The sequence below is a fragment of the Mesoplodon bidens genome (assembly GCF_964165515.1).
Source record: "Mesoplodon bidens genome assembly, chromosome: 16".
In the NCBI taxonomy this organism is placed as follows: Eukaryota; Metazoa; Chordata; class Mammalia; order Artiodactyla; family Ziphiidae; genus Mesoplodon; species Mesoplodon bidens.
Window position 1 is genome coordinate 42767558 of NC_138173.1, and position 12735 is coordinate 42780292.

The 12735-nt window shown below is 35.6% G+C and overlaps 1 protein-coding gene across 10 annotated transcripts in view; it reads left to right on the forward strand.

Moving 5' to 3' along the window:
• The window catches only part of VPS13B (vacuolar protein sorting 13 homolog B), an 805800-nt gene that overhangs the window by 491188 nt on the left and 301877 nt on the right, over window positions 1-12735 (forward strand). For 9 of the 10 annotated variants that reach the window (XM_081258369.1, XM_081258366.1, XM_081258373.1 and 6 more), the window contains 2 exons: window positions 669-795; window positions 3778-3921. In XM_081258369.1, the coding sequence (XP_081114495.1) occupies window positions 669-795; window positions 3778-3921 (271 nt within the window). The remainder of the gene's footprint in view (window positions 1-668; window positions 796-3777; window positions 3922-12735) is intronic. The other variant, XM_081258374.1, reaches the window with a different exon arrangement.

Genomic DNA, 12735 nt, shown 5'->3' on the forward strand with positions numbered 1-12735 from the left:
ATCAACTTGCCCTGCGGGCCCAGTTGTGGAACCTTTGTTCCAACTGGGTGGCCTTAGCCCAGTCCCTGAACTTCATTTCCTCAGAGATAATGTGGGGCCAGTAATGTTCCTTACTTCACATACAGGATTGCTGTGAAGAAGAATTCAATATCAAAGTCACAAAAGCCATTTCACAAACTGTAAAGGCAGTCATAATCTATGAACTCAAGATAGTTCTTAGAGTTAAAAAAAAAAAAGTCAAAGATTAAGAGGATATGCATGTGAACCTAATGAGATTGGAAAGATGGCAGTTGTCAAGCAGAATGTCAGAAATGTTAAAACTAGGAAATTAAAAATGATCACAAAATAGTAAGATTATTTTTGGTAGCAAGAGAGATCCTAAACTGTAAAAACAAAAGGAATTAAAATAGAAAAAGTAATTTATTGAAAGTTCCTAGGATGCTACTAATATGAAATTGATTATGTCTGAATTTCTCAGTGATTTTTTTATATGAATCTGAAGTTAAGAATTGAATTTACAAAATTATGATTATAAAATGTACAGATAGACACACTCAAAATAATAATGTAATTTTGTCATACATGTTTGTAGTACACAGACTTGTACAAATTTAATGAAAATTATCCTTAAAAATGAAAAAGCTAATAATTTTTACTTTATCTTTTAGCATACGGCGGCATCAAGAAAGAAGAGCAATTTTGACTCCCATTTTAACAGATTTTTCTGTCCGAATAACTGGAGCACCTGCCATCATTTTCACCAAAGTAATTTCTCCAGAAAATATGCACACTGAGGTTAGAAATTAATTTAGGTTTTATTTTAGTCTAAATGATGGAGCAGCTTTTCTTGTGTGTTAGGAGTTTTCATAGTTTCTGTGCATAGGATATCAAATTAGCTTATTATTAATAAGTTATTATTGTAGCTAGTAATTATTAAGCACTTTATAGTACTATTTAGGTATTGCTTTTCATGTAATAACTCATTTAATCCTTATAATAATCCTTTTAACTTCTCCTACTGTCCTCATTTTGTAGATGAGGAAACTGAAGCATAAAGAGTTAACTTGTCTAAATATTCACAAATAGTAAGAAGTAGAACATGGTGTGAACCTAACTGGTCTGGCTCCCGGCCATACACTCCTGACCTCTACCACCTCTTTCTAATGAAAGCAACAATAATATTGACAGATCACTTAGGGTTCTCACATGGATTACCTTACAAAGAGAGTTCTACATGAATTACCTTATTTACTCTTCACAGAATCCATATGAGGTAGATATTATTAGTATACATATTTTATAGATGAGGAAACTGAGATCAAAAGAAATTAAGTAACTTGACCAATCTTACTAGCCAGTTACTAACGGATCCAGGTTTGAAGTTTGATCACTATGGTATACTGCCTCCACGCCTAGAATAGAAATGTAATAATAATGTGATCCATCATAACTTTAAAAATATTCTTCATAAAAGTTTGTTATGCTAAAAACTTTATAAACTTTTTGATCATTCACAGAGTTATAGGCAGTTGTTATAAAAAGTTCAGAAAAATTAGGCACAGATTAAATATATTATTAATCTAAGGTGATAAAAGTTTACATCATTCTATGAGTTTTTAAAAAACAAAACTTTGGGGCTTCCCTGGTGGCACAGTGGTTAAGGTGTAATCCTGAGAGACTCACATGGTGTTGCACAAGTACGTTTTGTGACAGGCAATAAAATCTTGAGAATTCTTAAGTCCAAAGGTCTTGCTCCTGATCTTCCTGAGGATCTCTATCATTTAATTAAGAAAGCTGTTGCTGTTCAAAAGCATCTCGAGAGAAACAGAAAGGATAAAGGTGCCAAGTTCCATCTGATTCTGATTGAGAGCCGTATTCACCGGTTGGCTTGATATTACAAGACCAAACGAGTCCTCCCCCCCAACTGGAAATATGAGTCATCCACAGCCTCTTCCCTGGTTGCATAAATTTGTCTGTTGTACTCAAGCAGTAAATTCATTGCTTAACTAGAAAAAAAAAAATGCAGGGGACACAAGTTGGATCCCTGGTCCGTGAAGATCCCACATGCCATGGAGCAACTAAGCCTGTGCACCACAACTACTGAGCCTGCGCTCTAGAGCCTGCGTGCCACAACTACTGCAGCCCATGCATCTAGAGCCCGTGCTCCACAACAAGAGAAGCCACCGCAATGAAGAGCAGCCCCCGCTCACCACAACTAGAGAAAGCCCATGAGCAGCAACGAAGACCCAATACAGCCAAAAATAAAAATAAATAAATAAATTTATATAAAAAACAAAAAAAATATTTTGTATGTGTCATCTTATTTGATGTTTATAATTGCCCTATAGGGAAAGTTAGGTTAGGCAGGATATCTTTATATCCACAAAAGTTGTATAAAAATTAAGTCTACTTATATCTTTCAGTTACTTAGTAACACAGTTGGTTTAAAATACACAAATATATTCTCTTCATCATTACTTGAGGAATAAAATAAGAATTCTAACTATAATGAGTAAATTTTGGAAACTTTTTTTGGGGAAGGTTTATTTAACCAGAAAAGAGATCATTTCCGACATGCTGTTCTTTATGGCTTTATTAAAAGCTGCTCTAAGCTGTGTAGTTTGTATTTGGACCCATCATAAGTCTCCTTAAATCCATTCTCTTGGATGACACTATTAAGGAGAAGGTTTGTTGGACATTTCCAAGCATTTGAACATTGTCCACATGCACTTCATGACAAGAGGCAGGGCTTCTGCTTATTAAGTGAAACTTCTGGATTGTTTTTCATTTCTGTTTTCCTTCCCTGAATGGTTTTCCAGCAATGAATGTTCAAGAGACTCAGTTATGCAGCACAACACCAGTTAAGTAGTGGACAGCTACCTAATGCTGCCAAGATTTTAGCAGTTTAAAGAAGTGAAATTAATTAGTCTAGCTACCTTTGGCTTCAGCACTCCATTTTGTTATAAATCATTTGGAGTGTATCCTTTGGAGAGTACTCAGACCATACCACTTGTGACTGTAATTGCTACCTATAGTTGCCTGTTTACATCTGTCTGCCCACCTAAGCTGTAACCTTCTCAAGAGCAGATTGCCCTTCAAGGCCCGCCTCACTCTCTGGTTTTTGTTTTGTTTTGTTTTATTTTTTTTTTTACTGTATGTGGGCCTCTCACTGTTGTGCTCCCGTTGCAGAGCACAGGCTCTGGACGCGCAGGCTCAGCAGCCATGGCTCACAGGCCCAGCCACTCTGCAGCATGTGGGATCCTCCCGGACCGGGGCATGAACCCGTGTCCCCTGCATCGGCAGGCGGACTCTCAACCACTGCGCCACCAGGGAAGCCCTCACTCTCTGTTTTATTCCTAGCACTTTAGTATGCTGCATGGTACTTGGGAGATGCTCACTAAATATTGGTCCCTGTGAGTGGGTGAATAAGATTATGCTAAAGAATTGCATCATTGCCTACATATTGAAACAATGATAGTAGTTTGACGTATGAAAAGCCAAATGTATATGAAATGGTGAAAAATTCTCATTGTTAGTGTGTTTCCCTGTAACTAGCACATGGCCTGGTGCACAGCAGGCCCTCATAAATGTTTATTAAATTAATCCATTAAACTGTTGAGTGGCCGTGCTCACCATTTCTGCTATTCTCATTAACATATGAACCCAAGTCCCAGGAGAATTCATCAACATCGTAAAGGTCTAATAAGTAAGAATGATAAATTATCATCTAATGGCTATCATGTTTCTTTATCTCTATTCAACCTTTTTTTCCTTCAGGAGATTTTAGTGTGTGGCCACTCCTTGGAAGTGAATATAACCACAAACCTGGACTTCTTCCTAAGTGTGGCTCAAGTTCAACTCTTACATCAGTTAATAGTAGCAAATATGACTGGAGTGGAACCATCAAGCAAAGCCACAGAGGTAACTATTACCTGATTTTGATCAGGCTTACTGCATTTGTGCCAACTTTACATTGATAATAGGAAAACAAAAATTAAATGCTTTCTGCTAATTATTCTATATTTAATTTTATTCAAAATATGGGCATAAATCATTTTGGATTGGTGTTCTTTATTTTTGAAATTTGTTTGGTCTCTTTTCCTGTAATTTATCATGCACCTTCACAAAATTGCTGTGGCCCAGCCCCAGAAAACCCTCTGTTAAAAACATGATTTTATTGCCCTGTTGCAATTTTTAAAGTTCAGTGCACAAAACCTGGTATAGCTTTCACTTACTCAGATACATTACAGGGACAGGGCCTCTTTTGGAAGTGAACTTTGTGAGAGTACTGTGGGAATATCTTCAATAAATAACTTCTAAAGCATTCGTTTCCCATGCTCAGTGAAGAATGGACACAATCAAAAAACTTGAATGCCTGCCTAGAATTTTAATTTTGATCCAGTGTTCATTGGAAGCCTACATTGTAACCACAAAGCATGTCAGCATGAAACAAAGAAAGCTGCTTGTTAGATGCTTCTCAAAATATTTTTTCTTTGCTTTTTGTTTCCGTACTTCTATAATCTGTACTTAGAAAATAAATCTTTTATAAAATCTCTAGTGAAGAAACTGTTTATCTTTAAAAAAGGCCTTGCTTATATTTTTGTCATGAGTTATGCAGAAGGCTCTAAGTGCTATTAAGGAGGAAGGGAAGGAGGAGGTGTTCACTGAGAGCCACTTGATGCTAAGCAAGCGTACCAGGTACTTTTATGTAAGTTAACTCATATATCTTCAAGCATGTTATTACAACCACTCTGTGAGGTACATGTGGACATTATGACCATTTTACAGATTAGGATATTGACTCAGAGGTAATAAGTGACCTGTCTGAGATCCTACACACATAACTAAAAAATGGTGGATCTGAGGTTTTAATTTAAGTCTTTCAAATCAGTGCTTTTTTCATTCTGCCATGGTTGCTGTACTGTAACTGTTACATTAGTCTGAATCACCTTTATTTTTTAAATTATTTAAAAATGATAAAGCTTTTAACTTTCATAAGGAAAGATCCTCTAACTATATCATCTTTTACCACCCATGATTTGTTTGCTCAGTATCTTTTTTAAAAGGACTATAAAGCTGTATACTCTTCAAAATATTGACTTTTTCCCCAATGTATTTTAGACAATCTGTAAGAATATAAATATATGATATGAAAATAAGCAGAGCAAAAATATTTCCCCATGGCATTTTCAATGAAGTCCTTGAAGTAAGTTGGGTTGGAAACAAATTCCTATATTATTTGTGCCAATTTTATGAATCTATCATGTCAGTGAAATCTAACACACAGATTTCTTTTTTATTTCTTTTTTTTTTACATCTTTATTGGAGTATAATTGCTTTACAATGGTGTGTTAGTTTCTGCTTTATAACAAAGTGAATCAGCTGTACATATACATATATCCCCATGTCTCCTCCCTCTCACGTCTCCCTCCCACCCCTCTAGGTGGTCACAAAGCACCAAGCTGATCTCCCTGTGCTATGTGGCTGCTTCCCACTAGCTATCTATTCTACATTTGGTAGTGTATATATGTCCATGCCACTCTCTCACTTCATCCCAACTTACCCTTCCCCCTCCCGTGTCCTCAAGTCCATTCTCTACGTCTCCGTCTTTATTCCTGTGCTACCCCTAGGTTCTTCAGAACCTTTTTTTTTCTTTTTTTTTTTAGATTCCATATATATGTGTTAGCATATGGTATTTGTTTCTCTCTTTCTGACTTACTTTACTCTGTATGACAGACTCTATGTCCATCCACCTCACTACAAATAACTCAGTTTTCTTTCTTTTTATGACTGAGTAATATTCCATTGTATATATGTGCCACATCTTCTTTTTCCATTCATCTGTTGATGGACACTTAGGTTGCTTCCATGTCCTGGCTATTGTAAATAGAGCTTCAGTGAACATTGTGGTACATGACTCTTTTTGAATTATGGTTTTCTCAGGGTGTATGCCCAGTAGTGGGATTGCTGGGTCGTATGGTAGTTCTGTTTTTAGTTTTTAAGGAACTTCCATACTGTTCTCCATAGTGGCTATATCAATTTACATTCCCATCAACAGTGCAAGAGGGTTCCCTTTTCTCCACACCCTCTCCAGCATTTATTTATAGATTTTTTGATGATGGCCATTCTAACTGGTATAACTCACAGATTTCTGATGTGTTTTAGGAATTTATAGAACTTAGCAAGTTGATTGCTATTTACCTACCTGCTTCTAATGCCTTTTAGTAGGGTCTGATTTGAGTAAATAAGGCACACTCAGAGTTAGATTTCTAACAACTCTTACCTGAATGTCAAGTCATTCCTCACAGTTCCATAGATGAGCTAGGATTGTTTTTGTTGTTTTAAAAATGTGTCTGTGGTCCTTATTCCTTCTTGGAGATGATACTAAACATACAGACAATATATTGAAATACAGTAGAGACAATACACTGAAAAATGATTAAGATGGCAAATTTTATTTTATGTGTGTTCTACCACAACTGAAAAAAAAGTACAAACTCTCTGAAGACAATTTGGTCCTATCCCCAGCCTCAGTGGGGTATGTCTGTGAAATTTCAATATTAAAAAAAAAGACTTTCTGTGAACTAGAAGAATGTTTTCCTATTCATAAATGAGTAGCACAACTCATATCTGATAGTCTAAGAACATAAAGATATTGTAAGAATTGGTATAATTTCTTCCTTAAATATTTGATAGAATTCACCAGTGACCCATCTAGGCCTGATGCTTTCTGTTTTGGAAGGTTATTAATTATTGATTCAATTTCTTTAATATATGTAGACCTATTCAGATCGTCTTATTTCTTCTTATGTGAGTTTTGTTAGATTCTGTCTTTCAAGGAATTGGTTCATTTTCCTGAAATGGTTATCAAATTTGTGAGCTTGGTCATAGTATTCCTTTATTATTCTCTTAATTTCCATAGAATCTGTAGTTATGTCCCCTCTTTCATTTTTGATGTTAGTAATTGATTCCTCTCTTTTGGCTTTTTGTTTGTTTGCTTGTTTTTTGGTTTTTGGTTTTTGGTTTTTTCGTTAGCCTGGCTAGAGGCTTAGTAATATTATTGATCTTTTTAAGGAATCAACTTTTGGTTTTATTTGCTTTATTGGATTTTCTGTTTTCAATTTCATTGATTTCTGCTCTAATTATTTTTTTCCTGCTTACTTTTGATGGTGTTAATATTTTCAAACAGTTTTTCACAAGGTTTCTTTTGAAACATTAATTCTAAAAATTATTCAAGAACATGAAAAGGAGATTTTGTTAGTAGAGGAAGCATATCTACAATGTTAACAAAGGGGAAGAAAGTTTGACAGATATTTGGAAATTGAAGTGAAAACAGTGTAACAATCTAAGGATTATTACTAGAACCAATATTTAATATTAATTTTAATTATATAGACAACTAACACATAATAAAACTTTCAAGTATATAGCTAAAAGAGAAGTACTTCTGGCAATAAAATGACCAGCTGATGGTTTAAGCAAATTGCCTCCCATGTTGATTAAAACTTTTCCAATATTTTTGCTCTAAAAATGTACTCATTGCTTAGTGATCAAGCAGCCTGTATTTGTACACTTTGGTTTTCAGTGTTTCCTTCAAGTGTTAAGACTTCCATGATTGCTGGTTCCCAGAATATTCAATTTCTTCATTTTAAATTAACCTTTTTTTGTCTCTATACATATTATGATAGGCTGATAAAGTACATGAGAAAAAACATTTAGTATTCAAAAAGCCAAAATTAATTCCATATTACAAAGTACATGTCTTTCTATATTTTATTCTATAGTTCATGTCTTTATGATAACATCTGTCTCTATAGTACTAGTAGAACAGGAATGTTTTTTGGGTTTCTTACATTCTAGTTCCCTGCCATTTACATGAGGTAGGAGTTAACCTCCTAGATAACTTCATAGTCAAATCTAAATGTACAATTCTAATTGTTCTCCAAAAATAGAGCTCTACTACTCATCCTTGGTTTCTTTCCCAATGTTTAGCAAGGCAAAATTGGTTTACTCTTTAGAAGATTCTTTACCTTCTTATAAGGTGGTCTAGGTCCCATAAAGGCCCAATTATATAAAAGTGGTTGTTAGTAATATAATCATAACATTCATGCAAGAAGAATTAACAAGGGAGATAGTTCAGTTACATGTACCACTAAATGTCAGGAAACTTTTTAAAGAGAATATGACTAAATGAAGAGTTAAAGTATTTTAATTTGTGCAAGTCTGTTTATGGGCTAATAATGCAGACCATTTTTATATGATATAAAAAAGAAACTAAACATCATTTTAAGTATTCCTAAACCTATTGGCATGCAGGACATTATAAGGAGTTGTTAAAAAATAAAACAAAAAATTCTACTTTTTTAACATTTTATTCCAGCTGCAGTCACCCCAAAAACAAAACTACACCATAAAAAAGATAACTTGTATAGAGTGATTATAATTTGTATCAGAGTGATTTAAACTGAGATGAAAGCTGAGTAACCTATCTGAACTCTATAAAATTATAAACAGTATAGATAAGATACTAAAACTAGCCTGTTTACTTGAAATGGTTAATTTTTTTATAATGCAATGTTACTTTTATCAAAGTAGTGCATGAATTTTAACAACCAAATGTTGCTAAACTAAATATATCAGAATAGTGTCAGTACACTGACATCCCCACCTCATCCCTTAGCCATTTTTAACTCTGTAAGCTTTGTCTTCTGGTATTTATCCCATCTTTCTGAATAAAATGAATAGACTACCATCTCTTGATTTACTCATTTTAGTGTTACCTATTCAGTTGCTGTTTACTGTAGATGAAGATTCCGTCTCTTTTACACTTCTCTTCCACTCTTACATTTTCCCAGTATTCTTATATCATGTTTTTAAAGTCAGTATGAATTGTTTTCATTATAAAGACTATGTAAATATTGTTCATTGCTTAGTGAAGTAATATGATGTGATTATATTTCCTCTCTTTATAGTCTTCTGTTTTTCTTAAAGTTAATCATTGCCACATTCTTTTTATTTGCTCAGTTTTTTTGTTTTTTTTTTTAAATCTCTACCTCTTCTCTCATTCTCTCCAACCCACCCCAGACCCTCACCAGTGACTCTACATAATGCCTGGCAATTTAATTTTTCACACTTTGAAACTTATAAAATAATGTCAACTCTGTTTTTACCCTTGGAACCATTTTTCATGAAGTCTTCATTTTGCCTTCTCCTTTCTGGACCTGTAGTTCTATAGACCTGCTACACACTTGACACAACTGAGCCAGATGAGAGAAGGTTGTGATTTTTTAGGTTAATGGTAGAGTGTTGGGAAATTATAGGGTATCAAGTAAGTAATGTTTTTCCTATGAATATAAATTAGTAAAATCGCCAATATCTTTATCCCACCATTCTAAAATATTAGGTATTTTGAGTTCCTATATAGAAGCAGTATAATAGTATAGAAAAATATTGTAATAGAACTTATTATGCATGCCTAATATAGTTTACGTCGGTGTTTTTACAATTTGCTATAAAATAGGATATAATATATAAGTTGGACTTTTTTGAGCTATGATTAAGTATATGCCCTAGGAGTGGTGGCAAAGGTTGTTTTTTGGTAGTATTATTATTTTAGCTTGGAAATTATCTGCTTTGGAGTTGTGCTTCATTTTAGGAATGGAAATTCTTGTTTTTTTGTCAATGGTGAAAAATTCTTACAAGTCATACTTGACCAACCTAAGGATTGCTAGGAGTCGTTGGAACTAGGAACTTAAGAGTAAAGAAGAGGGAGGTCTTCCCTGGTGGTCCAGTGGCTAAGACTCCGTGCTCCCAATGCAGAGGGCCTGGGTTCAATCCCTGGTTAGGGAACTAGATCCCACATGCGTGCTGCAACTAAAGAGGCCACATGCCACAGCAAAGATCCCGCATGCCACAACTAAGACCCGGTGCAGCCTAACTAACTAAATAAATAAATATTTTTTTTAAAAAAGTAAAGAAGAGGGGAAGGGACTTTGAGTGGTGGTGTAGAAGCAGATGTTTTCTGGAGTAGAACTTTAGGCAAGATGAGCAAAATAGAGGCTAATATACCTCGAGAACACATGTGAGTGGAGGTAGGGTTTGAAAGCAGGAAATAAGACTGGTTCGGGAGAGGATGTTGATGTTCTGGTCTATCTCAGTGCTTTCTATCTTGAGGTGGACATGAGTGAGAGAGGCCATTTCAGAGGTTACCTATTTCTGTAACCTTTACCCTTTAGAAAATGAGATAGGAATATTGGAGAACATGCATGTGGTGACTTTCCATCAGTGTTACTATGCTGAGTATTTGTTTCCCTTCAGAGGCACCTGGATCGACTACTTGTAACCAGGCAATAAACCCAGGCTCCAGTAAAATATGGATTCAAGCAGAGCCTTAAATGGACAAGAGGGCCTCTGAGGAAATACCTTGAATTTCTTAAAATCTAGACCTGGAAAAGATATTAAGTATTTTACTACCTATTCTCTCCAAGGGAAGGACTTCTTAGGTACATTGAGCTATCACACCTGTCTCAGTTTTAGTTAGGCCTTGTAAATGTTCAAAATAGTATAATTTTCTCCTGATAAGCTTACGCTTAGAGAGAAACATGCCATAGTTACTTCAAGGTAGATGCTAAACATCAAGAAAACAAGAAATTTAATTTTCCAGCCACACTACTATTTATCCCATATGTTGGGTTGGTCAAAAAGTTCATTTGGATTTTTCTGTAACATCTTTGGGGAAAGCCCGAATGAGCTTTTTGGCCAGCCCAATAGATTTCTTGACCAGAAATCCAGTGAATACAATAAGTTTTCCTAAGGCACTATTACACTGTCTGTCCTAGTCTTTTTCAGCAGTATTCATTGAGGGCTTACTCTATACCAGATATACTGGCTACAGACTGATAGAGGTATGAAAAATAAACATACTGTGGTCCCTGCACTCTAGGATTTTATAATATGGTTGAAAAATACAACATAGACAAGTGGATTTACAACTAAGAACTCAGAGCAGTAAACAAAAAGTGTCAGATAAGCTCTATGGAAAATTAGGGCTGTAACAAGAATTCAGAATAAGAAGAGAAGACTTTAGGCTAGGTGGTCAGAGATCTAGCTTCATGGAGAAGTTGGGGTTGAATAGGCAGAGAACAGTGACCTGCTTCTTTACTCAGTAAATATTGAACCCTTTCTGTGTGTCAAAAACTACTATGGATACTAGGGTGACAGCATTAAACAAAGGAGGTGAAGTTTCCGTTTTCATATTCTAGTGCTCATATATTCAGTGATATGAAGATTGACACTAATAAACAAATAATTAGAACTAAATCAATGTATATATTGATATCTATATAACTAGTAATTCATGACTATATATATATATATATATATATACATACATACATATATACATACATACATACACATATACACACACATCCATGCACATAACTAGTTCATTCAGCACTTTCTATTTGCCAAAAGTTATTCATGTGGTTACACCTAGCTCTAAGGGAGGCTGGAAATGTAGTCTTTCTAATACAAGGCCATATGCCCTGCTAAAAATTATTGTACCATGAAAAAAGGGGATAATGAATATTGGGGTACAATTGCCAGCCTCAGCAACAGAGGCTTCAAGGTCACCTGGTAGTCAAAGATAGGATATTCCTTAGAAAGTAGCTTTGGCTCTCTTCAATACTTTGAACATATCCTAAAGTTCTATGCCATGTAACGTGGCAGAAATAATGTTATCTTGCAGATTGTTCAGTGCTGATACAGGGACAAATATTGTCTTTGCCCAGTGTTTCTTACTCTTTTCATCTGCTAATAGAACTCCCCTTCCTTTGGCTAAATAACATTCTCTTATTTTATGCGGTTTTGATAAAGATTCCCATTACAGGGTAGACATGAAACACAGGTCTATTTTTTAAAATTAATTAATTAATTAATTTTTATTTTTGGCTGTGTTGGGTCTTCTTTGCTGTGCGCAGGCTTTCTCTAGTTACGGTGAGCGGGGGCTACTCTCTGTTGCAGTGTGCGGGCTTCTCATTGCGGTGGCTTCTCCTGTTGTGGAGCATGGGTTCAAGGCATGTGGGCTTCAGTAGCTGTGGCACGCAGGCTCAGTAGCTATGGCTCTCAGGCTCTAGAGCGCAGGCTCAGTAGTTGTGGTTCACGGCCTTACTTGCTCCACGGCATGTGGGATGTTCCCGGACAAAGGCTTGAACACATGTCTCCTGCATTGGCAGGTGGATTCTTAACCCCTGCGCCACCAGGGAAGTCTCCTGACTAATTATTGTATCAATCCCCTTTGCCCAGTTATTGGTCCAGATATGGGCACACTACTCAGACAACTGCAGTGTTTCATATGAAAACATTGGGAAGAATAAGCCCTCTCTGCTAGGAATCATTAAGTTCAGATGTAGTCATATTGGAGCTTTCTTTGACCATTGTCTCACTCTTCTCTTTCACTACTATCTCATGAAGGAAATCTGTGTCAAAAAGGAGGAGTTGAACTCAGAGAAATAAGCAAAGCTGAAAGAAAAAGTCTTTGACATCATCTGACTCCCTTGACACAGTTCTAGTCAATGAGATATAAAGAGAAATGTTCTACAGATTTCTAGGAAAGTCTCTATGTTCTTTTTCCTCCTTCTTGGAATAACAACAGTGGAAGTGACTAGCCACTTGTTACCATGTGTTGACAAACATGAGGACAAAAGCCATGCACTAAGAGTAGCAAAGTGGGTA